Raw genomic sequence first — 27,292 nt, 5'->3', positions numbered from 1 at the left:
TTTGTCACTCACATATACAATATACATATATGTATATATATATATATGCATGTACATATGAGTTTATATAAAGGGTGATTTTTTAAGAGCTTGATAACTTTTTTTTTAAAAAAAACGCATAAAATTTGCAAAATCTCATCGGTTCTTTATTTGAAACGTTAGATTGGTTCATGACATTTACTTTTTGAAGATAATTTCATTTAAATGTTGACCGCGGCTGCGTCTTAGGTGGTGGTCCATTCGGAAAGTCCAATTTTGGGCAACTTTTTCGAGCATTTCGGCCGGAATAGCCCGAATTTCTTCGGAAATGTTGTCTTCCAAAGCTGGAATAGTTGCTGGCTTATTTCTGTAGACTTTAGACTTGACGTAGCCCCACAAAAAATAGTCTAAAGGCGTTAAATCGCATGATCTTGGTGGCCAACTTACGGGTCCATTTCTTGAGATGAATTGTTGTCCGAAGTTTTCCCTCAAAATGGCCATAGAATCGCGAGCTGTGTGGCATGTAGCGCCATCTTGTTGAAACCACATGTCAACCAAGTTCAGTTCTTCCATTTTTGGCAACAAAAAGTTTGTTAGCATCGAACGATAGCGATCGCCATTCACCGTAACGTTGCGTCCAACAGCATCTTTGAAAAAATACGGTCCAATGATTCCACCAGCGTACAAACCACACCAAACAGTGCATTTTTCGGGATGCATGGGCAGTTCTTGAACGGCTTCTGGTTGCTCTTCACCCCAAATGCGGCAATTTTGCTTATTTACGTAGCCATTCAACCAGAAATGAGCCTCATCGCTGAACAAAATTTGTCGATAAAAAAAAAATTTGTCGAACACTGATTTTGGTAATAAAATTCAATGATTTGCAAGCGTTGCTCGTTAGTAAGTCTATTCATGATGAAATGTCAAAGCATACTGAGCATCTTTCTCTTTGACACCATGTCTGAAATCCCACGTGATCTGTCAAATACTAATGCATGAAAATCCTAACCTCAAAAAAATCACCCGTTATAACATGAAATGCATTTATGTTTAAGCCGTTTCAATTTCGAATGATTATCTCAGCACCGTTAAATTATCGAAATTTATGCATTTCAGCTCTACTAATCTGCTTCCGGACTTCCCATCTGTCTACTTTTTGTTGAATTAAAGGCGAAATAAAATTAAAAAATAAATATAAACAAAATTTAACTGAATTACGTATATTCCACTTGACTTTGTAACTTATACAATATATTGATCAATCGGCTCAAAACATTCGCTAGGCGCCATTTACTTCAAATAAAAAAATTATAAGAATTTCAAACCTAGTTCTTCTTAGTTCAAACTTCAATGACTTTATATCGCATATATCGGTCAATATATAAGATATCTTAGCGAAATTAACTGAATATATAATTTTGGATATACTCTAATTCAGAGCCAAAAATGTGCGATATTGATCCACTAATTACCCAGCGTCCATGTACTACATATAGTGATCTTCATTGGTTGATACTTTCATGATATATCACAAATATTAATTTTAGCTTTGATTGACCTTGTATCAAATTAAGTTTATTCATTCTTTCTTCATTTGGTGAAAATTTCCTCCCAGAGAACATTCTTTGCAGATCTGAGAACAAAAACTAGTCGCTCAGTGTTGGATCTTTAGAATACGGCGAATGCGGGAACAATTCGTAGCCGAATTCATAGATTTTTGCCATAGTTTTCACTGTCTTGTGACACGGTGTATTGTCTTGTTGAAACAGCCGCTTAGTTTTCTTCAAATGCGGCTGTTTTTCGGAGATTTCGCTCTTCAAATGGTCTAATGACGATAAGCAATAGTCACTGTTGATCTTCCTACCTTTTCACAGAAGTCAGTAAAAATTATTCCATGCGTATCCCAATAGCACAGACGCCATAACATAACCTTGTCAGCCGACTGATGCATTTTTCCACGCTTTGGAGCTGATCATTGTGTGCAGACCACTGTCATTGCACTTAGGAGTGAAAATGAAGTCATGTTTCATCCATTGTCATATATATTGACGCAAAAACTCGAGTTTATTACGGTTGAACATCTCCAAACACTGGCCCGAATGATCAACTCGTCAGGTTTTTGGCCAAAAGTGAGCTCACGCGTCACTCACTTTGCACAGATTTTTTTTTATAGCTAAATATTCGTGAATTATATGATATGCACGTTCAGTTGATATCATTAGAGTGCCTGCTACCTCGAAGAACTTCACTATACAGTCATCCAAAATTATTTTGTGGACTTTTTTGATTTTTTGGTCGGTAACTACCTTTTTTGGGCGTTCACTTCGTTCACCGTCTTCGATGCTCATTTCATAACGTCTAAACTTAGCATACCAATCCTTGATGGTTGATGGTTTACTGGGGTAGTGTCCGAAAACTCGTCATCGAGCCAAGTTTTTGCTCCAACTGTCAGCACGCGAAATTCTACTTTATCCATTTTTTTGACAATAACAAATTGGTTCACTCAAAATGATATAATTCACAAGCTAATGATCAGGCACGCGCCTTTTGAAGGTTTAAGCTAACAAAAAATCAGATGAACTTAATTCTAGTAGTACCAGCTATGTGTTAGGCCAAGATCTTTTCAGTTGACCTGTTAGATACCAAATTTGATTGTAATGCCAACGGTATAGTCGAACAATGATTGTTGAATTCTTTCGTAAAAGTTTTTAATGCAAAGTTTTGGAATCACTTAAAGATATTTCAACGGCTTTCTTCATTCCAAGTTCCGAGAATTTGAAATGTTCGGTTCCACCCGAACTTATCCTTTCCTTATTTGTTCTATTTGTCTTTGACGTTCTCATCTTAGCGACGAAAGTAAAAATTTTCCTGTTTTGGGTACTGAACCTATTGCCTGGTTTCATAGGTCATTTAAGTTTTAGTTACCTTTAGATTTTTTATTTTAAAATAAGAGGCAATTTAAGATCAAAACGGTACAAGATTATACCAAATACATTTTGGCCTTTTTTTGCAAAAATTGACTTATTTTATGAAGAGGTTAAAGAACCCTGAAAATTCGAGTTAAGGGCGTAGAAAAATTCATTTTAAAGAAAAAAAAGGAATTTCGTTGTAAGAAGAGCATAAATAGTGAATATAGAAAAAAAATTAACAGTTCTGGAAATTAATTCGTTGTAAATAAAACTTCGTTGTACAGAAGTTCATAAAGAAAAACTCGACTGTATTACTTTGATGAGGTATACCATACTCTTAAGCATCGGATACGAATCGCTAACTTTTTTGCTGCTTTTATATAAAAATGTATAGTCTAAATGGGGTATATTAAGTTTTCCACGATGGTTGCAATATCCAAAAGCAAACGGCGTTTACCCTATAAAGTATGTCCATAAATGATCATCGTGACGAGCTGAATTGATTTAGCTAATGCCCGTTTCTCTTTTAGTCTGACAGCACAGGTTATTAACTCAGGCATCACCACAATCTCCAAACATATTGTTCAGGTCGGACCACTAAATCACAACGCTGCCATATAAACTGTCCGATCCAAATCAAGTAAAAGATACTTATTTATTTTATTTTTATAAGCGAACAGCGTCCAAAGAGAGCGAGAACATAAATGGTATTGATTGGTGACGACTAATAAGATCATTTTTTTTTATAAATTAGCACAACTCAACAGCATTAGCAGCAATTAAAAAATTTACACTTAGCTTCTTACAATTTTTATTACATACTGTATGTATAATCTGTGCTTTAATATATGTAATGTTGACTTTGTGCTGCTTTACAGTGCTTTGTATGTATTAACGCGAATTTTCACTTCTATATACACACACACACACACACAAATGCACGACAATCAGCGCATATTACGCATTACAACAACATTTGATGCATTCCGACACTCAACTGTGTACATAAGTCACTTCACACGTCCGTACATTTTGTTGGTCTCACGTCTTTAAGATGCCACCAACGTTCTTTGCCAATTCTTTTCGCAATTTTTTTACGCAAATTCATGGTATTCAAGTCTTCCTTGCGCCTCTACCGGATTATCGGTTAACCCCATATGCGATTATAATTCTTCATTGCCCGCCGCCACCGCACCGCTATACCGCTGTACCTTTCCTACATATGTATATTTTATCGCTGCCATCGTGTTGTGTCACGCTTACAACAGTACAAAGTTAAAGCTTTAAAGCCGTTTCTTTGTGCACACGATGGAAAAGAACCTGTAAAACTCCTTTCACTTGGCATTCCTATCCATTCGACATTCTTCTTCAATTACGACTCGCATTCTAACGCGCCCCGCTGTCCGCACACAATCTACCGTTCACTTGTGCTTGCGCCAATCTTTCACTTCCAGCTGTTGGGCGCAATGGGTGTACATTTGCGTGCGTGTGTGTGTGTGTGTGTTTGGCGAGTGCGTCGTCACTCAGCGAAATTGTTTGTTCTGGCATCGTAAAAGCGCCTACTCGAAGTCATTTTGGCCAAAAGCCAAATGAGTCGTAAACCACTGTTCAAGCCAACTCGCTATCGCCGCAGCGACAAAGAAGTCAAAGAACGTCTTCGACTTCTTGTTACGACTATCGATGTGCGCTTGTTGTTGTTGCAGTTAGCGCGCCGGCTGGTTACCACATCTGCATGCTAATTTCACATTCGACGCAATCGCGTATTTCATTGTAATGCGTCGCCATCATTAGGTGTAGTGAATGTTGAGGAATGCACGCAGACATATAACTGGTTGCAAACACATATATACACACATGTGCACATACATATGTATGTATGTATGTATATCTATTGCTCGGCATTTGTAAGTTTTTGCTAAGTGCTGTAGCTTCGGCTTAACAATTAAACTGGTTGCGCAATCGCATTACGGCTAAAGATATACAAACAACAAAAACAAAATTGTAAAACAAGAACAAATTACTTTAGGTCACTGCAGCGCAGAATGTCGCTGAATTTTAATTTTCATATCAATAAATAATTGAGGTGAATTCAGTGGAAATAATAAGGAAAACCGCTAACTTGAGCCATATACATACATACATGCAAACATGATTTCTTACAACTACACTCGCGTTTGTATATACATAAATGCACGCGTGACTGCAGCAGGTATGTCTCCAGTGATGATTCAGCAATGAAAAATATTTTTTTTTGCTTCTTTGAGTGATAAGAAATAAATTTAAGTATAATAATATGAAGACAAAACAAGAAAATACGTTAACTTCGGTCGAAACTGTCATTCTTTATGATTTTGATCGGTCAGTTTGAAGGACAGCTATATGCTATAGTTATCCGATCTGAACGATATATTCGGAGATTGTAGCACTGCCTTGAATAATAATTTCTGTCAAAGAAGAAAAATACCTTGTACAAATAAAACAGTTTTCCATACAAGACCTTGAGTTCGATCGGTCATTTCGTATAGCCGCTATATGCTATAGAGACTCAATCTAAAATTTCGTCGGAGTTTGCAGCAATGCCTCAAATATAATTACATATATTGTATACCAAATTTCTTGAAGATATGTATCTCTGAAATGAAGAGGCTTTCCATACAAGCACTTGATTCCGATCGTTATAGCCAAGTTTACAACAGCGCGCCAGTTGTTCTTCCTTCTTACTGTTTGGCGCCAAATGGAGATTCCAAGTGTAGCCAGGTCCTTCTCCACCTGGCATTTCCAACGGAATGTAGGTCTTTATCTTCCTCTGCTTCCACCGGTGGGCACTGCGTAGAATACTCTCAGAGCTGGAGTGTTTTCATTCATTCGGACGACATGACCTAGACAGCGTAGCCGGTGTTTTTTAATTCGCTGAACTCTGTCAATGTCATCATATATCTTGTGCAGCTCATCATTACATCGGCAAAGGACCACAAATTTTCCGCAAAACCTTTCTCTTGAAATCTTGTAAAGTCTACTGATCAGATGTTGTCATTGCACTATATAGCAGGACGGGGATGATGAGTGACTTGAAGAGCTTGGTGGTAGAGCTATATGCTATAGTGGTACGATATCGCCGGTTCCAAGAAATGAGCCGCTCCTTGGAAAGAATAATAAAATAAGAAAAAATATATACCATAGGTCATAAAATCACTTAATTTCTTAGCTAAAATATTTATATTAAAATCAATATAATAGTTAGAAATCTCAATATTCACGAGAAAGGTATATCCGATATCCATAATTTTTGTTACGAAATGCCAATAAACCAGTATTAATTAAAATATGATCGCTATATGTAATATAGATGACATTTATTGAGATCTATAAGATATAATTCAACAAAAGGAAGGAAATTTGAAGTCAACTGGATAATCGGAAATGGACCCGATTATGGATCAGCAAACAATGTTATCAGGAAAAGATGCTCTTCAAATTTCATTCATTTCAGAGAGCTTGAAAATTATAGCACAATTTCTACTATTTTTGGATGTGATACATACCTTAGATGTACTATTTGTGCTAAATTTTATTCGATATCTTCGTTGGTGTTGATCGACCTATAAACTGAAAGAATCATATGAAATTTAAAATTGTGATATATGGGAAAATAGATAGTACGATTTCTCCCATTTTCTCAATGTGACATTAGAATATCATCGTTATCTGATGAACTAAATTTGACTAAAATTGGTGGAGTCGTTCCTTGTATATGGGATTTCACCTAAAAGCGGGCAGTTCACACGCTTCATGTTTTAGACAAATTCTTATGCATGTCTTCTGTACTAACGGAAGTAACTTCAGCAGCTTATGCAAAAAGAAATTTGGTTAAACTTAAACTTACGAAGCATCTTATATTCCCATTATTGCTGTCAACTCACTAAAATAATTCGAGTAATACGTTGTGGAAGGGGTTTTTAGACCTAAGTGGGGAATTACAATGTTTGTTTTCTATAGCAAAGCTTCTGCATTTGAATAAACCAGAGTGATATAAGCAGTTTGTAATTTAAAATCACTTAATCACTAATTGATATAAATTTTTTAGAAATATCTGCACGAACCTTACTCATACTTTCGGTTCAGAAATTTGAAATAAATTTCCGGAAAAAAATACCTGTTGATGATAAACCATAAAGTACTTGCAAACAATTGGCAGGGATATAACGTGGAAAGCAATGAGGCTAAGATACCCCAACACTCTTTTATGGAGAATTCAATTCGATAATTTTTTTGTGTTGTAAGTTATATTTTTTCATCAGAATATTACTACAACTCAACTATGGCTATTATAGAAGTAGCGAATTGAAGGCATTCTGTAATAATTACTAGTCCTACTCTACTACTGTTCTACTTGTGGTCACTTACTCTGTAAATTGTAGTAAATAAGATATGCTTTCGATCAGCCAAAATTCAGTTGAAGAGTGGCGAATCGAACAAGCCATTGGTATAATTCTCATAGATTGGTATAAATATCATAAATAGGTATAAATCTAAGTGATATGCTCAAAGCGAGTATAGAAGTAACGAATCGAAAACGAGTTTTAGTAGGAACTAGTACTATTCTCTTCCACTTAGACTAGCATATCTCTAAGAAAGATGCCAAGAATAAAAAGAGGTTGTACCACTGTAATGTATAGGATACCTATATGCTTCTGTTGTGAAATCAGCTGCATAGTTTCTTTGCAGAAGTAAAGTAGTTCAAACATAGCGTGTAAACAAGTGGAGAATACAATACCAGCTATTCAAACTATTATTGTAAATCAAAAAACATACCGACATACCGAATCTAAAAGAAGTGCGATAAAAATTATTGCCAGGCTTTCCTCTATTTACTTTGTATAAGAAAAGTAAAAATTAAGTAAATATGAAAGTAATCAATGGGTTTATTTTATTAAACTCAAACTTTGGGACATATTTATAGTCATGCTTAGCTAGATGAATACATTCATAAAATAAATATTTATGGTGTATATTACTATGTATGTTTGTAGACACCTTGCGTATGCATCGAAAAATTCAATCAAATCTAATTGTGGCTGATGAGTTGGTGGCGCGTACAACCGCCTGTGCATGGCGATATGTACGGCACATGCTTGATTTTAAATTTAGATACGAAAATTAGAACAAACTGATAAGATATTTGTTGGCGACTTGGCAGCAAGCATTCATTAGTATTAGCAGCGGCAAGGAATTCAACAAATGCAAAGGTGATGCCATTGCTCGGTTGTCAAGTGGTAAACAAAAGCCTTCCAAGCACTTGGACCCTTATCAACTTCATTATCAACCAAAAAATAAAAAACAAAAAACAATAGAAACAAAAAACGAATACCATAAATTAAAACAAAAAACTGTGATGCCAATGACCAACAGAATTGACGAAAAATTTATTAAGCTTTTTATACGCTTGCAACATGTTGCTGCAGAGTATAATGGTTTTGTTCACCTAATGGTTGTACGTATCACCTAAAACTAATCGAGATAGATATAGGGTTATATATACAAATGGTCAAGATGACGAGAAAAGTTGAAATCCGTGAGACTGTCTCTCTGTCTGTCCGTCCATCTGTTTGTCCGAGCGTGCAACTTGGTTAAAAATTAGGATATCTTTATAAAACTTGGCAGATGTGTTCCTTGCCAAAAATGTAAGGACGAGTTCGCAGCTGTAATCAGACCAGTGCCACGCCCACAAAACGCAGACATTAAATTTTACTTTCAAGATGGTATGAGAGGACCTTATGGGAGCCGGATTAAAAATTGGACGATGGGAGTGGCACCGCTTACTTTTAGGTAAAATCCCATATCTTAGGATCCGACCAACCGATTTCGACTAAATTTAGTAAGCGACATTCTTCTCACATTCCTATGTCACAGTGCGAAAATGGGCAAGATCGGACTACAGCCATGCCTACTTCCCATGTAACATACTTTCAAATGTTCAGTTATGTTCTTTCCAGTATATAAATCAAGAAGCAAATAATGTAATGATCCAAATTCAACTAAAATTGTTCAAGCCACTAGGTACCGAATATTTCGTTCATAGTACCTATAGTTGACTTTTGGCCGAAAATATCAGTCAATTTATGAATTGAAATTCAGAGAAGATTCTTTTCTGATAATATAATCTCAGTATCAAAAATGGGTTCAGTTGGAGCAGTACTTCCCTGAACCCCCATATACCAAATATAAAGATTTTCGAACTTCCAGGTAACTTTATGCTGGATATATCGGACAATATTTCAGTTATTTCAATGAAAATGAGAAAGCGTGATTTACTCATAACTTTATACGAGTTATGTAGAGTATATGTATATAGAGTATATGTATATATATATAAAATTGCTTGGATTCCGACCCTCTGGTTAACGTTTTACACCTTAAAGCACTTCACTGGCTTTGATTCCCGCATATTGCAAGAGTATAAAAGGATCGGTTGCACCTGAACTTAGCCCTTCCCTACTTCTTTTGTTTATTTATTATTTTTTTTATGGCTAATGCATATCTTTTTTGTATTTTTATTATACGAGTAGTTAACTTAAACAAATATACTAAAAAAAAAGAAACAATCGCTGGGGTTTTTTAATAGAAAAAGTAGGTCAATCGCGTGTTTAAATATTCGCTGGTGATATAACAAGTTGACCAAGCTAAGCACTTCAGATCAGCTAAACTTGCTTAATATATAAATACCTAAAATCACGGCAGATTTTAGGAGAACTGCGTGTGATCACATATGACATTTGAGCAAAAACACACTGACTGCCACCGTGAGTTCAACTCATAAATTAAACGATCACAGTTTGTACTATGAAGAAGATATCTTCTCACGCAAAACAATTTTCCGACTTTAGAAAATTTGTAGATTTGTTTTTTTTTATAAAACCTAGTTAGTAGGGTATTTGATTGCAACGAAATTGTTTTAAGCAAAGAAATATCATCGTATGTGGTATATACGGCAGCTATATGGTATATTTGCCCGATCTTAACAATTGGTTTGGGGATTTTAGTGAAGCCTTGGTTAATAGTTTATGAAAAATTCTATGAAGATCAAATACAAAAGTTTTCTATACAAGGACTTGAGTTCGAACAATCAGTTTGTAAAGCAACTACATGCTAAAATTCCAACAAATGAAAAAAAAGAATGTTTTCAAAATTTCAGATTGATATCTCAAAAGCTGAGGGTTTAATTTGCGTATATACAGACGGATAGACATGGCTAAATCGACTTAGATTAGGGTCTCCAACGTTTCCTTCTCGAGAATGACACTAAATAAGACTATTTGTAATCGAAAATATTTTTAAAAGGGTCGCCATACGCTATGAATAATGTTGATAGCTGAAAATATTTTTAGTTCCACGTTTTTGAATTAAAATTTTAATAGACCTACAAACCAAAATCGACACGATTTCGAAGATATTTATTATTTTTTCGTAAAATATTACTATATACTTGTAAAATGTAGAGAGTTGTAAGCTCTATATATTTGATTATTGTCTTCTCGATTAATCACATATTCATATGGATCCTTCCAGTGTTAGATTTATGCTTGTTCATATCATGTTACCTTAGCATTCGTCACTATGTTCGGGTATAAAAATATAAGCCTATGCAGCATACTATAAATTCTCTTCAAAACACGCATAGAAGAACGCTCAAATATTATTGAATAATAGCTATTATTGTATACATACATATACGAGTATAAACAAATAAAATTTTTGTTCAAAAAAATCTGTTCTAATTTATGCTAACATATTGATAAACACATAGTGTCTACGTGTGTCCAGTCAAGTTTTTGTAGCAGCTACGAGCTTTAGTAGGCAAACATATGTGGAACCCTGTAGGGATTGGGATAGGGATTTTACTGCTTTTGAAAATAAACAATTATCGGAGAATACCATAAGAGAATAGGATTACTCCTTTCAAAAATTTGACAATTGTTGTGAATGGGTTTATAGCAACAGTGACATGTTTATAGTACATACAAAAAACTGCTTTCTTTCAAAGAAAGTTTATTTAAGGCTCTCAAGAATCGCATTATGCTCTTCAATAAATTTAATTAAAAATAGTTTTTAGTTGAATTACTCTGTTTGTTTCAGAATTCTTTTTCGATTTTCATTGAAACGCTTCTCAGGAGCCATACTATCTGGTAAACACATATTTCATAGAAATAAATATACACTCGAATAAATATTTTCTTTTGTTTGTAAGTGTGTTGTTATAATTTTTTATAAAATCCGACACTGTGCCATTTCTTCCCGCCAATTTACTATAAATATTTGTAGAAACTCATTAGCTACACGTGCCTCGTAATACACCAGCAATGTTGAAGATTTTGTATCTCTGCAGGGTATGCGCCGCAACTGCCGACATATAAATTAAAATGTATTTATGCTTATGTTTTTACTAGGGTAGTTCGATAAATCATTTGGTAGATCAGTTTTTAAAAAATCTCGTGGTTATTTTCATAAAATATGAGGATAATTTCGGTTGATCATTGCAGTTCAGTAAAAAAGTGATTATCCATTTCATTGGTCAATAATTATATCCAAAATATCAATTTTATTGTATCCAAAAATACGATGAAATCTGTGGAGTATGGCTGGCGGCATATAAGATCTGTCCGGTTTATTGAAATATGAATCCCTGCCATCCTGCCGAATCTGTACGGTTTATTGAAATACGCTGAATTGACAGTACTTATCTGAGCATGAATCCGTGCTATTCTGGCGGAAAGCACTATATACGACTGATCTGGAACCTAAGCGGTCGTCAATCATCCGTATTATTTCGGAGTAAAAACTCCAAACTGAGAAGAATTAAACTTGGGAGTTCCACAGGGGTTGCCCTCTCCGCGTTGCTGTTTAACTTCTACATCTTGAAACTCCCGCAACCACCAGCGGGAATTTCTATCACCTCGAACGCTGATGATTGCACGATAATGACATCGGGCAATGGAATCGATGACATGTGCTTAAACGTAAACGGTTATGTCTCCGAACTTTCTCGCTTCCTCGCTGCACGAAACCTAAAACTCTCCCCCATAACTCCACAGCAACCATATTCACAAATTGGACGAAGGAGTACAGGCTTGACCTTAATATTACGTTTAATAGCGTTACGATTCCGATTATCAATAACCCTAAGATTTTAGGAGTGACTTTTGACAGCCTGTGTTTCTTCACTCCTCACACGACCGCGATTATAGCCCAAGTATACAGCCGCAACAAAATTCTCAAGTCGCTAGCCTGCAACACATTGAAACCATGGAGAGAAAGAAAAGTTGTTGACACCATACAAGGCAATCGGCCTGCTGGTCATAACTACGCCGCACCAATATGGTCGCCTGGATGCAGTGAAACGCAGACGAGGAAGCTACAAATATGTCAGAGCACTGCAGTCCATTGTACGACAGTATGCCTCTTGTTGTTTCTCCTCGAACACCTGCACAGTGAGGCCCGTATGTTCCATTAACTCCTCTCCTAGCAGTTTTGCTGCGGTGTTTTGGCAGAAATCATCCCTATGATCACCTGCTTGCAGCGCCTTCTAGGAGTATCAAGAGGTCCTTCATGAAGTACGTCGACGACATAAAACAATACGCCGACCAGACTTCGGACGCAAGAAACTGCCAACATGCACTGACTGCCATTCACAGTGGTGCCCTTAACACCTTCACCGACTTCCTTTCAGTGAATGGCGGACGAAGAGCTCGAAAATCGAGAGTGACTCTTGCGCAGCTTCATTCTGGTAGCAAGTTAAACTCCTACTTATTCAGAATATATGTTCATCGTGCAATGAGTTCCCGCATTACATTAACTACCTCTTTGCACGCCCAGCTAACTCTACACGTCTGACAACCCTCTCTCTTTGGTCAGACTCCCTGGAAACATCACGTTTCTTAGGCCTACCGTTGGATGGTTGATCATTTGGAGGATCGGCAACTGTCTGCTAGTTTCGAAGCTTACGTTAGATATTTTTGATTTTTTGATCGGATAGAAATCATATTGCTTACGAAAAATTATATTATTGTTGATCTTGAATCAAAATATAGTTATTATAACCAAAAAAACTTGAAAACAAATTACTAAAAATTATGAAATTATTATCGAGCCGCCCTCGTACATAAGTACATCAATGGTAAACATGTTTATAGCGACAATTACAATTGTGCTTCAAAAAGGGCTTTAGGAAATTTCGGTGGACTTTTATGTTATGTTTACGTATTTCAGTCATCGATCAGTGCTCATTAATTGCTGAAGTTCTCAAGTGTTATTTAAAAGATTACTTAGCAGACACGCCTGCCAAAATCAATATCCAATAGATACACTTTTCAAAACACCATAAGCTTAATTGCTGCGTGTTTGTATGTGTGAGTGCAAGCGCCTTGTTTAGAGAGCCCGCAATTAGAGCTAATGATCTGCAGGAAGTTGTAACGTGGTTAATTATAGCTAATATATGGTGTTTAAAATATAGAGCATGGTGTTAACCAATAGGCCTATAATTATTACATACTTAGTTTCGGTTACTAATCATGTTTGGCAGGCACGGTCTATAGTATTAATTCTAATTGACCGATATAATTTTCAATTTGCCACTTTACGAATTAACTTGTAAGCATAAATTTTTGTATATGATCACTCATCCATCTCTCACTCTCGCTCTCCCATTCAGGATGTGCTCAACGCGCGTTTGGACAAGCGCGTCGACGCTATGCTCGAACAAGGTCTCTTGGCTGAGATACGTGCATTTCACAACGAACACAACATTGATAAAAGGTAAACAAATGCTATAGAATAATTTCTGTATAAAAAGTTGTAGAAAACCCGGAGATATCTAAATATAATGTGCAAATGTAGCATAGAGTTCACTTGTGCGCTTGATTAGGCAAGATAATTGTATGTACGTACATATCTCGCATATCTACATAGCTATCATATGTTTATATATTATATAACTTGCAGACATAACATACATATATATATGTACTAAGCGCAGCAAAAAAGCGCCAAAAACCATTAATCATTTTAATCGTTCGATAATCTCTGCATAACTTTTCTGCAAAGTGTCGAAGAACTTTGGCTAGCTTTTTTGTTGTAAATACATATCTAAATACATATGTATGTCTTGTTATAAAAACTTTTATTTACATTTGTACATTTTTTATATTGTATTAGCAAGCATGTACTCATTATGTTCTCTATGCCACAGCCAAACCGACAATTCCGCAGCGTACACGCGTGGCGTACTTCAGACAATAGGCTTCAAAGAATTTATACCCTACTTGGAGCAGTTTAATGCGGCAAATGATCAGAAAATTGAAGAGTACTTACGCTTGAATTCGTATAAAATGCCAACGGAAGGTAATTGTATACAATGATCTCGTTTCTTTCTTTTTCTTTTTGACTACTACTTAATGCCACTTAATTTTTGGCATTTTTAATTTCGTTCAGTTTTGACACTAGAAAAAATTATTTGTTAAGTTTAAGTTATATGGTGGCGAGTTCGGTTTGAATATTTGAACTCCTCGGTTATTTGGAACTAGGTTTTTAAGATGTTTGCACGAGGGCGGTACAAAATACCAAAAGAAAAACGAAAATTTTGAAAAACGGCGATTTATTTGCAACATAGTCTCCTTTTAGGTCGGTACACTTGACCCAGCGATGTTCATATTATTTTAAGGGGTTACATGGGTTTACGGGTTTCAAAAAATTGTTTTTATTATCTTATTAAATTCTAGAGTACCTTTAGAATAGTGTCTTAAATTTTCAAGTTGACCCGAGTAATAGTTTCGTAGATACAGCTTTGGGAACTTGTGCGCTCGAGGCTTGCTAGGCGCACTTAGTCTTTAAAAGCGTTTTTCTCGAAACTGTGTTTTTGAAGTCGGTTGGCAAGATTTCTCGAGAAGTACTCAACCGATCTTCATAAAAATTTACACAGGTCTTTGAGACACAATTCTTAAAGACTTGGATGAAGCATTTTTTTTCGTTTACAACTATTTGAAAAAAAAGTCGTGGAATTTTTTTTTTAAATGTCTGCCAAAAATCCAATTTTCAGTTTTTTTCTTTCATCTAAGTTCTAAATTAAGGTTTTAATAAAGAGGTTGTTTCACTTTAGATGATCTTGTAAGGAATTATCCCACCTTTTTGTTCATTTAAAATGTTCCTGTAAAAAGTTTTCCTGCCAACGCGGGCGCATCTTTTTACCGAAGGTTCCCCGGAAATGGCGTCGCAATGGCCAAGTTTAAAATATTTTTTTCTCCAAAAATGTCCGAATCTTTTTATTAGTAGTGAATATTTTTAAAGATGAAAAATTCTAATAAAATATTTCATTTTTTATACGAGAAACAATTGTTGAAAGAATATTGTTTTTTACCCGCGGAAATCCACGTAACCCCTTAATCTCAATGCAAGGCTGGCCTCCTTCTGTCCGGCGAATGATTTTTTCAAGTTTTTTCAATAAAAAGAACAGCTCGTTGCCGAATCTAGAGAATACCGTTTTAAAGCTGTAACGTTGTCGTGGTGAAAGAGTATTTTTATCTTCACCATACGGTCCGTTTTTTCTACAAGTCGGCGTTGAATTGACCAAATATTTCATCACAGTAGAGTACTGTAGTCTTTCTTCCTTCTCTACATAAAGTAGTCGATGTAAATTGCACCTTGTGAATCTCAGAAAATGGTGATCATTAGTTTTGTAGGGGATAAGGTTGTCTTCACCTTCTTAGGGGTGGGTTTGTCAGGAGAACTGTACTACATCAAACTTGCTACTCGTTGGACACCGCGTGTTGTTCATAAAATCGTAATCCGCCTGACTTGTTTATCTAATAGAATTAGAAGCAGTTAGTTTTAACCATCAGACCTGATGTGAACCTAAAATTAGTTGGGAATTGGCTTTTTCTTACCTACATCGATTGCTCTGCTAGGAATGCCGACCATAACAAAAGCATTAAAAATTATGAGCTTAAATGAAATGACTTTCTCGTAAAACATGTTGAATTATTACCTTATTGGTGAAGGGTAGGTGGTATATTGGTCTTGAAACCTGTCCAGCACCCCTCATAAACTCAGCAAATGCCGAATAACCACCAGTACTAGCTCGCTCGTATCGGGTATGTGGTATGAAAGATGCATTGAAGTGGGGTCTTTTCAGAGAGACTCTCTCTAATTTGGAGTTCTCAAGTCATAAAATATGTCTTCTCTTGATGGACAAAGACCAAATTCAACAAGTCACTCATCATTCCTGTCCTGCTATAAGCATCAGAGGCAGGGGCGATGACAACATCTGATGAGTCGGCATTGCGCGCTTTCGAGGGTCTTTGCGCATTGGCAACGAATGGCTATGCTGGATAAATCATGTTGTCGGAATGGTTGCGAATACACCAGCTCTGAAAGTATTCGACGCAGAACCCACCAGTGGAAGCAGGTGCAGAAGGACCTGGCTACATTTGGAATCTCCTATTGGTGCTCAGCTATAAAGTTTGATGTTGCATGAAGGAGGAAGTTAAATAAGTGACCTTACTTATATAATTATTTTATATACGTTTTTACTACTTTCTGCCTTGATCCCAGTTTTTTACCATGTAGACACTCACTCATATTAAATTTTCATATCTATATGTACTTATATCTTCAACCGAAAAATTCCCAATTTACGTCAACTTTTTGAACGATTTCTTTGCCATTCCAATATCTAAGAGATCTAATTTTCCCACACACATTCGCATAATAGAGTCGATGAGAAACCATCACTTTTTCTTACTTTACGCTTAATATCTTTTATACTCACATTTGAATGACCATAATTTTTTTTTATTGTACAATAACTTATATCATTCGCATGCAGAGCACTTCAAAGCACAAAAGCCGAGTTCAATAAACGTAACACCAGTTCAGAGGCACAAACAAAGCCAACATATATGCGAACGTCAATCACAACAGCCGCCACAGCAGCACGACATGCATAGAGAAATTGAATTAGAATTGGAGGCAACGACAGATGGCGATACAACAACTACATGCCCACCTTTGCCGCCGGGCCTCGAGGTGCTAAACGCGTGTTTGAATGAGCTGAAACTGGTCACACAACGCTACTCCAAGAAGCAAATCAAGTGGATAAATAATCGTTTTTTGGCCAGTAAGGATCGTCAAGTGCCCGATTTGTATGAACTCGATACGAGTGATGTTAAACTGTGGCAAGCAGAAGTGTACGAGCGTGCTGTGACGGTCATCGAAAGTCATCGCAGTGGTGAGGTCTGTGAGATGCAGCCAATGGCGCGGCGTCAACATCCGGGTGCGGGACTCAATGAAGAGGTAAGTTGCCAAAGACAAGGAATTTATTTTTATACTAGACACAAATTTATAGGTATACCTATCTTTTAAAAAATGTGATATAAATATGCAAATTTTATTGTTTAGCGAATATCTAAACCTTGTCTTCTAGGGCAGTATTGTCAAAGCTTAGTTAGTTCTCACGAAGCATAAGTTAAAGGACTTTGAGTTTCTTTAGAGAGAATTTTAATATCAAACAGTGTCCGTACAAAAACTTCTACCCGAGTCATGCGAAACAATACTAGCTCTTAACCTAGCATTGGTGAATTTTTGAATCCCTCAGAAGCCTGTTTGCATGATACCACATTCGATGAGAAAGTTTTTGAATGGTGATATTTATTTCCAGTCATGGCCAACCAAGTATGAGTATAGATTGGCCTTTCGAATCAGTGTTGGCGACTAGGCATTTGAGGATTTTATAATGGTTCTGTACTTTTTGGATAAAAGTCGACAATAACACCGGTTATTTTAACATTTATTATCATAAATCTTAAATAATCCGCTTTAATATTACTTTAGGGTCTATTTATACATATCTTCCAGTTGGTAAGAAATGTTTCAATAGCGTTAGTGATGGTATTCGGTACGGAAATTATCAAGTTACAGAAAAACAGCAAAATCTGTCGGTTGGGTAATCTGGGAAGACGATGTTAAAGATCCAAATACCGGACTACAAGATCTCACACGTAGAACTGACACTGAAAAATAAAGTTTTTGAAATTGAAATGTGGTTTGTTAAGACATTTTTATGGCATATATATATATTTTTATGGTTATGGTATGGTACTTATAATCGATGTCCGAAAAACATATTTTCATTGGAAGCGGGTTAGAGAGTTTTATACTTAAAATTGTTATTAAATAAGTTACAAAAGTTCTTTATACGAGTATAGTTCTAATATTTTCAATGCAATGGACCTTTTAGACCTGCAACTTCTGTGAGATTTGTCAACGGCATTTCATAGGAGAATATCAGTGGCATTTACATCTGAAGTCCAATAAGCATAAAAAACGACGGGAATCAAATAAAAAGAAGGAGAAAACTAAAGAGATTCCCCTGGAGCCCAAAACGGAAGATACAAATATATGATTTTGTTTATATTGCTATATTACCTATTTTGAATAAAAAGAATAAAATAAAATACAGTTCTGAAAAATGAAAAGTAAATTTTTAATTTGTATGTGGTATTTGAGCAACCTTCTTCTTAAGATTATAATGATCAAAAGACTAGTCAATATTTTGATTTTAAAAAATTATTATCTAAAATCTTATATCTTCGATCATCACCTGGTAATTATATCAAAGAAGATCGTGTGAAAATTTCAAGTCGATCGGTCTAGCCGTTTCGGCGAAAATTTCCACACCGACTCTGAAACGAGAATATGTGTTTAAAGTTTCAGGAGCTGATGACATAACCAGATCAAAATATAGAATCTTGTCCGTAATTGAAAACCTTTACTCCATTTCTTTTTTATCATAAATAATTATCATCAATTTGAGGCAACTATATCAAGAATGAGCTCTGTGCAATCCATAAAAAGGGGACTGTCTGCACCAATTATCGTTGGATAAACCTCCTCAATATCACATATAAGTCCCTTTCAAGCGTACTGTGTGAGAGATTAAAGCCCACTGTCTACAGAATTATTGGATCTTATCAACTGTGGGTCTAGATCTGGCATAAGAACCACCAACCAGATATTCAGAATGCGCAATATCTTAAAAAAAGATCCGACAGAAAAAAATCAATACACAGCACCTTTTCATCGATTAAAAAGCCAGACAACACGAAAAGGAACGGCATTTTTAAGGTATATATATACTGCCTGTATATGTACCTTTAGCGCAGTCAATTGGGAAGGACTTCAAAAACGTTGACCTACGATGTTCACATCTGTTCAGACAACACTAGAAGTCTTCGAGCGAAAGGTTTACTGTCCTTTGAACATAGGTGATGGCTAATACCGCAGATGATTGAACGATGAGCTGTACGAGTTATACGATGGCATTGACATAGTTCAGCGAATAAGAAGACTAGTTCATGAATGGACTTCAGCATTGCAGGTGTTCAATGCGATGGTACCCGCTGGAGAAAGCAGAGGAAAGGGAACACCTCGACTCTGTCGAAAAGATCAGGTGGAAAGCAACGTGGTTTCGGTAGGTATTTCCAACTGGCGCAAACTACGCTATAAACACGTATGTAAGCCCTGCATACGCCAATGTAGTAGTGGAGTACCAGTACGGAGTATTAAGAAGATAGCAACCAGCAGATATGAAGCTAATAGTGCTAGTGCGAGATTACTTCACAGCCACAATTACGTATCCGGGCGTAATTAAGACTGAAGACTTAAGAAATCAAGGAGCACCTGGCGTACACTTTAGCTTTCCGGACCATATCAACCAACACTGCTAAAGTATTAGCCATTATGCCATTGACATCCAGGAAGAAGAACAAGAGCGAGACAGAGGAGAGGAGCAACCAATGGTGGGAGCACTGATGGCAATGCTCATCCAAAAGACGATGTACTCACAGATTAATACCGGACATCCCATCGTGAATATTTCGCGATTTGACCCCAATAATTACTGGTGCATGAGAAGATACCTCTACAGATCCTACACTGATAGTCGGAACTGTCCGACATGTAGAGATTGTATAGAAGACTGTGAACATGTATTCTTTTATACCCTCGCTACCTTAAAATACAAGGAAAAATCTAACATTCCACTCGGTGTTAGTTTTACGATCGGAAATTTGTCGATACTCAAGTGTCAGTGTCACTGAGAAATTGAAAGCTGTCAGCAAAGCGTCAGCTTCAGTAATGGCTAAACTGAGACTTTTTTTTACAAATTAGGCAGCCGTTAGTCCGCACAATGGAGGGGACTTAAGATGTTCTGTCACTCCCACGAAGTAATAACTGGTTTTTCAATAGGGACGCTACAGAGGTAGACCGATAGCGACAGCAAAAGACGCCATTTTTTCTGCTCTTTTAACATTTCTCTTCATTAAGTTTTGCCATTTCATCATGGAAAGATATATGATCCAAGAACGAGTCGAAATTATTAAAACTGACTATTGTTCGGAGTCAGTGGCCTCAGCTTTAAGAGCTACTTAACCGCTGGTTCCATGGGAGAGTCTTAAGTTGCTAGTAGGTTAGCTTTAGCGGATTAGAGTTTCGTACTCCGGATTTCGAAGCATTCTCACTAATACAAAAAAAAGATCTGGTGTGCTAAATATTTCTTCAGTTTTTTCTGGTAGAATCTGGTAGAATCTCTCTTCAATGGTTCAAAGTTTTACTTCTCCACTTTTTCCTTCAAGCAATTGAAAGAAATTTTCTTAATTACTTATCTTTATTAATTCAATAAGTATTGTTTCGTTTTTTTTTATTGTCTTCAGTATATAGTTTAGTATTTTTCACTTTCTCATTCACTTTTTATTTATACAGTTATAAATACAATTTAGTGTTACTCATTGCATTGCTTTCGTTTATAAGTATATATGCGTGTTTGTATGTACTTGTATGTATATAAGTGCTTGCATTTTATACTATTAGGTATGTATGCTTGTATATAAATACAATTTGGAGAGGATTAGGAGATATACATACATATGTGTGAATATTTCAACATTTCAACAACTAAAGTATGGAACTAAGCACTCAAAACAACATTTCATCGAACATTTGCTAAATAAATAAATTGCTGTTTGTATGTATAAGTTTAGTATATATATTAATCTTCATTAAAATGCTAACAATTGAATATATTTTGTTTATGTTTAAAAGCAATCAACACCTTAACGCATTTGTAAATCGATTAGACACATTCATATGTATATGTATGTGTATATTATAGCGTATGCATGTGTTTATGTGTGTGTGTGTGAGTTTGTTTGCGGAGTAAATTTTTATTCGCAACATCAATAACAATTAATTATATTTAAATAGGCATTTTTTCTACAAATATATATGCGTGTTTGTATGTAATTAAGGTATTCCATATTCAGTGTGTGTATATAGTAGGTATGTATTGGTTTTTAACTTTTGTTTCGCTTCTTAGTACTTACATATATGCAAAAACTTAAAATTTTTAATTTTTTTTTTAAATTATTTGGTATTCATATTTATTACTTAAAAGTTACATGAAGATTTCATTTTTGTTGCTTTTTGTATTTGTAATTATTTTTAATGATTACTTTTATTTTTTATAATTTTTTTTTTGTATTATTTATTAATATTTTTTTGTTATTTATTATTATTTTTTTTTTGTTAATTAGTATTTTTTTAATTAATATTATTTTTTTTTAATTATTATTTATTATAAATTTTTTTAATTTATTATTTACCTTGGGACTTTTATGCTTTTATGCGTACATCAAGAATATGTGAATGCAGTAAATATAAAATACAAATACACGGGTTTATAATAAAATTCCTTACGAACACACAGCATGAATAATTTTCACTTACAGGTGAATGGCAAAATTTATGTTTGTAAATCGTTCAATGGATTAAGTTGGCTTTATATTTATATATAATACCTATATAATACTCTTTATAGTCTTGTTGTTTTTATTATTATTTTGTTGGGACAAATTTTTAACAAATACGAATTATTAACTCCAAATTACTCAATGACGTTTATTTATTGTCTTAAGTTGATGCATATAAATATATACTTATGTATATGTACATGTGTTTGTATGTAGTTAGGTATTGTAGTACACTTTATGAAACTTTCGATTCCTCAGAAGTGCAGCATGAGATCACAAGATTACTATACAGTTAGTTATCTCTTTAGATATGATTGGGTGATATTGTTTGCAGCGTTTATGATAAATAACTGCTTTTTTTCAAAACTATATAATAAATAAACAAAAATAAAAAATGTGCATATAGAAAGAGTCGAGTTCAGTCGATCCAGTACTTTCTGTAGCAAAATTTGAAGGTGCAGTAAACTTAACAGCGGTTACGTTCGAAAGATCTATGTAATGGGTTCTTACAGATAGCGGTACATTTTACACATATTTTGCTAAATTCAATTTTGATTTTTTCCAAACTTTTCTTACAAAATTTTTAAAATTAAAATTAAATTTTTTTTTACAATCAAAATCGCTTTTGATTTTTTTTTTCAAATTGAAAAGCTAAACTTTTTTTATTAAACAAAAAAAACGAAGCTTATAGCTTTGGTCCTTCACATATGCATTTTTTGTAGCAAAAACGGGTATAAAAAGACCGTTAATTTTCATCGGTTGATTTAAATAGCAGCTACATGCTAAATTGGTCCGGCCTGGTGGTCGTAGATAATAATCTATGCCAAATATCTTGACGATACATTGTCAAATAACACTTGAGTTCGTTCGGTCGTTCGTGAGTTATAGCGTCGCAAACATGGAGCAAAATAAAGAGAAAATACGGCATATTTTACAGTACTACTACGATAAAGGCAAAAATGCATCTCAAGCCGCCAATAAAATTTGTGCAGTTTATGGACCCGATACAGTTTCCATTTCCACCGCACAACGATGGTTTCAACGTTTTCGTTCTGGTGTAGAGGTGGTCGAAGATGCGCCACGCTCCGGAAGACCTGTCGTCGAAAATTGCGATAAAATCGCTGAATTGGTCGAAAGAGACCGGCATAGTAGCAGCCGTAGCATCGGTCAAGAGCTGGGCATGAGTCATCAAACCATTATAAACCATTTGAAGAAGCTTGGAGTCACTAAAAAGCTCGATGTATGAATTGAAGCAAAAAAACATCTTTGACCGTATCGACGCATGCGAATCGCTTCTGAATCGCAACAAAATCGACTCGTTTTTGAAGCGTATGGTGACTGGCGATGAAAAGTGGGTCACTTACGATAACGTAAGGCGAAAACGGTCGTGGTCGAAAAGCGGTGAAGCGGCCCAGACGGTGGCAAAGCCTCGATTGACGGCCAGGAAGGTTCTTCTTTGTTTGGTGGGATTGGCATGGAATAATTCACTATGAGCTGCTCTCCTATGGCCAGACGCTCAATTCGGACCTGTACTGCCAACAACTGGACCGCTTGCAGGCAGCACTCATGCAGAAGAGGCCATCTTTGATCAACAGAGGCCGAATTGTCTTCCATCAGGACAACGCCACACACATCTTTAGTGACGCGCCGGAGCTTCTGGCTCCGATGGGAGGTTCTTTTGCATCCACCGTATAGTCCGAATCTCGCACCAAGTGATTACCACCTGTTTCTGTCCATGGCGAACGCGCTTGGTACTCTGAAGTTGGCCACAAGAGAGTCCTGTGAAAATTGGCTCTCCGAGTTTTTTGCGTTGGAAACGCGTCGTCGAACAAAACGGTGCATATTTGACTTGAATCGCATTATTGTAACCAATTTTATGAACAATTGAAAATTCAATAAAAACACCGCCAGAAACCTATTATATATCTCACTGTTAGATCGATATTTTCGGCAAAAAGTCAATCATACGCACTGGGGTCCACATATGAGGAATGTGGGGGTTTGAATAGTCGTTATGGCATGCTTTAAAAGCAATTTTTGTGCAAAGTTGTAACCGAATATATTAATCAGTGCTTAATTTGTGTACTGGAAAGAGAAAAAAACATATGGTTTTTAAAATTTTGTTATAAAGAAAGTATGCGTGAAAGTCCGTTTGTGACTATTTTCACAATGTAACATAGAATCGTCAGTATAATGTTATGTACCGCATTTGGTTGGTCAAGTAGGTGGCATTGGTATTTTTGATATTGATAGCTTCTGCTACCAATCCGATGAATAAGGTTCTTTTCCTAAATCCTAGATGAAAGTTGTGCTCATATGCGATCAATGAATATACCTACAACTTTTAAGGCGTCTATGAACGGATTTTGCTCTCAGCTTTTGGTACTAAGTCGACAAAAGAAGTTAGTCCAGGGTCTGGACGAACAATAGGTCAACTTAAAATCTATTGTTATTGTATTAAATTTAACCATTATGTTTAAAAGAAAATTGCACAATTATTGTCATTTGTATTGGCAAAAGAACCGACTGTTCTAGTAACTGATTTTCTTTGAAAATATTAGCTTTAAAACTGTTCATAGAATAAATACGTTTTCTTTTAGCATAACAGAGCTACTTAAGTTTAAATATGATATATATGTATATATACTAAAGCATATGACACTAATTAAATGTACATATGTATATATATAATATTTTGTACGTACAACAACACGCAGTCAAAAAATGGTATAAGCGTATAGAACAACCAGGTATGAGTTATATTAGAGAATACAAAAACAATCACTTAATTATATTCCAATTTCATTATGTCATTATTAATTTATGTGTTTAAGCCGCGCGAGCAATGGTATGTTTGTTTATGTACATACTTATATGTATCTACATATACTCGTATACTATAGAACTGAAAGTATAACAATTTTAATTTACTTATAATTATATGTATATGTATGTGTTTGTGTATGTGTGTGAGTATGTAAATGTTTGCAATAGGATATGTCATTTCCAGTGGTATCGGATAATGCAAATATGCGCACACATGTCTGCAGTGATAGTTTAAGCTTTCCTGCACACGTTTTGCTGACAAGGGTTACAAAAACAAAAACAACAATATTTTGACAAGGCAGCAATGCCTGCACATTCATTATTCTTGTATGTATGCTATGCTATGTTAGGTTATGTTATGTTGGGCGGTGTGGAGTTGCACGTTTCAAGTATTTTTTGCCTCACCCGACGCGTGTACGGTGTGGTGGTCATTTGTTGTTTTAGACACACTTTTGGTGAAACCTATGTCTAGTTGGGAAAGGTTTTACGCTTCAACAATTTTGTTTAGTTTTTAACAATATTTTTTTACATAAATAAATTTACTTTAACGTGTTGATATTCTTAGGCTGTTTGTAAAATAAATTTCGACCGAGGTTTATTTACGAGAAAAACAAATATTTAAAAGCAAATATCAAACGATTTCAAGAATAAATTAAAATTTCTTCAAATAAGTTTTAGTACATATTTTAATTTCAATACAAGATGACATAAAAATTTAGTCTCATATATCAGTGGCGGATTCAGAGGGAGGAAAGGGGAAATTTTCTCTCAACCCCCTCAGGCTAAATGGATGAATAATAATTTTATTACTCTGAAGAAATATAAAGCATGTAACAAGAAGAGCAACGATACTCATCGCAGCCATGTCAAATTTCAAATTATAATTGGGATTTCTTGCCTATGTTATATTCTATATCTAACTCATTCACTCAGCGAAATTCTTCAGAAAGAATCAATGATCTGGCAAAGTCATGAAATATGATAGATACGATGCTCGTAACGTTCCGAAATCGAACACAAAAAACTGAGGAACATTTTTGATCTATTCATTCAGACACGGCAAAAATGGCGGCAGAACTGAAAGTTGAGAAAGAAAAACCAAGAATCTGCGGCTCACAAACAAAACACGAAAATTTTAGCATGAGAACTTGCGAAGAATACCACAGGATCTCAATAGATATTCCACTGTTGGATACAATCGGCAAAGATTTGAAGATTTACTTGAAAACCGAAGAAATGGAAAATCCTATTGACTGCTTAATAGATAGATTCAAAGGTCTTTTTGATAATGAAAACGTCGTGCGACGATTGAAGCTCAAAGGTGAGCTTGATCACTGTAGAAGAAGTTCTCGAAAGATTCTCAATACTTAGCCCACATCGTTTTGTCTTGTGATATTTTTATATTCAATACGCGAACTGACTACATTTAATTGTTTTAGGAATAACCATAAACAATCAAACTAACGGGTGATTTAAGTGGAGGCACTTTTTTCAAAAGCCTTTTTTTGACAGATCACGCGTCAGTTCAGTTGTCATATTATCGATTCGCTCCATGGGCTCCAAGAAGATCCACCGTTTTCGAGCCAAATTTGATTCAAGCTCAATGGGCACAACATAATAAGCAAAATTGCCGTATTTGGGCCGAAAAGCAACCTGAAGAGATTTAAAACCTGCTATTTCATCCAAAATAAATAACGGTTTCTTCAAAAATGATGCCGTTGAGAACGTAACCGACAATGGCGACCGTTATCGCGGCAAGATAACCGACTATTTGATGCCTGAACTTGAATCTCCTCATCTCGGCGATATTTGGTTCCAAGAAGACAGCGCCACTTTCCACACATTGCATCTATCAGTGGGTTTATTAAGAAAACCCTTCGGTGGATAGATATTTTCACGTTTTGGGCCGGTCGGTTGACCACCGAGATCGTGTGATATCACACCATTAGAATTTTTCCTGTGAGATTTGTAAAGTCTAAAGTCTATTCGGGGAATCCCGCTTCGATTTAGACCTTGGAGCAAAACATCACGCGTATCATTCACCAGTTACCAGTCGATTGTGCATTTCGAGTCATCGAAAATTAGACACAACGGATGAACCATTTGAGACGTAGCGACAACCAACATTTGAGAGAGACAATCTTTAAAAAATAAATGTCAAAAAATGTTCTTTCGAATGATAATAGATATTTCCCATTAAATTTGAAGTTTATATATTTTTTCTTTTAGAAAGGAGGAAACCACGAAATGGAAGACTCTTTAGAAAAGTCTCTCTCTTAAGGAAACATCTTCCTAAAAATCGATTCAAAAAATGGTTTTAATGATCCAATAAAATGTGCTCAGAGAGAAACTTTTAGAGATTAATTAAAATTGACCTGTAAGTAGCATAAGTCGACTTAAGGGAATTAAAGTCACCAATTTATTCCAATCTCGGGCTTCTTATGCCTTTTTATCTTAATAGTCGTAATGCCTTTGATCAGATCAAAATTAATTAAATCTACATAGACCTCTCAATCTAAATTAAAATTAATAAAAAAATTATAAAAATTAAATAAAATATTCTTAAATGAAAAAGAACACATTGGCAACCTCGGTCATATAAATACATGTGGAATCATAATCGGTGGCTAATTTTAGTTTATTTTTGGAGAATTATTCTTTAGAGTTCACTTAATACTTAAGTTAAGTGAATTAGTTCAACTCAAAGTTTTTTTATGGAAAATCTAT

General features: G+C 35.4%; 1 protein-coding gene across 1 annotated transcript in view; it reads left to right on the top strand.

The window, feature by feature from the left end:
* LOC105227225 (tRNA dimethylallyltransferase) overlaps positions 1-18,346 on the top strand; it is a 151,633-nt gene extending 133,287 nt beyond the window's left edge. Inside the window, exons 6-9 of the mRNA XM_049456322.1 lie at positions 13,594-13,697; positions 14,131-14,282; positions 16,762-17,228; positions 18,172-18,346. Coding sequence (XP_049312279.1) covers positions 13,594-13,697; positions 14,131-14,282; positions 16,762-17,228; positions 18,172-18,336 — 888 coding nt within the window. The 3' untranslated portion in view covers positions 18,337-18,346. The remainder of the gene's footprint in view (positions 1-13,593; positions 13,698-14,130; positions 14,283-16,761; positions 17,229-18,171) is intronic.
* Positions 18,347-27,292: the final 8,946 nt, after the last annotated feature.

This window comes from Bactrocera dorsalis, chromosome 4 (assembly GCF_023373825.1).
Source record: "Bactrocera dorsalis isolate Fly_Bdor chromosome 4, ASM2337382v1, whole genome shotgun sequence".
In the NCBI taxonomy this organism is placed as follows: domain Eukaryota; kingdom Metazoa; phylum Arthropoda; class Insecta; order Diptera; family Tephritidae; genus Bactrocera; species Bactrocera dorsalis.
Note: the sequence above shows the minus strand (reverse complement) of the source record. Positions and strands in the feature narration are given on the sequence as shown.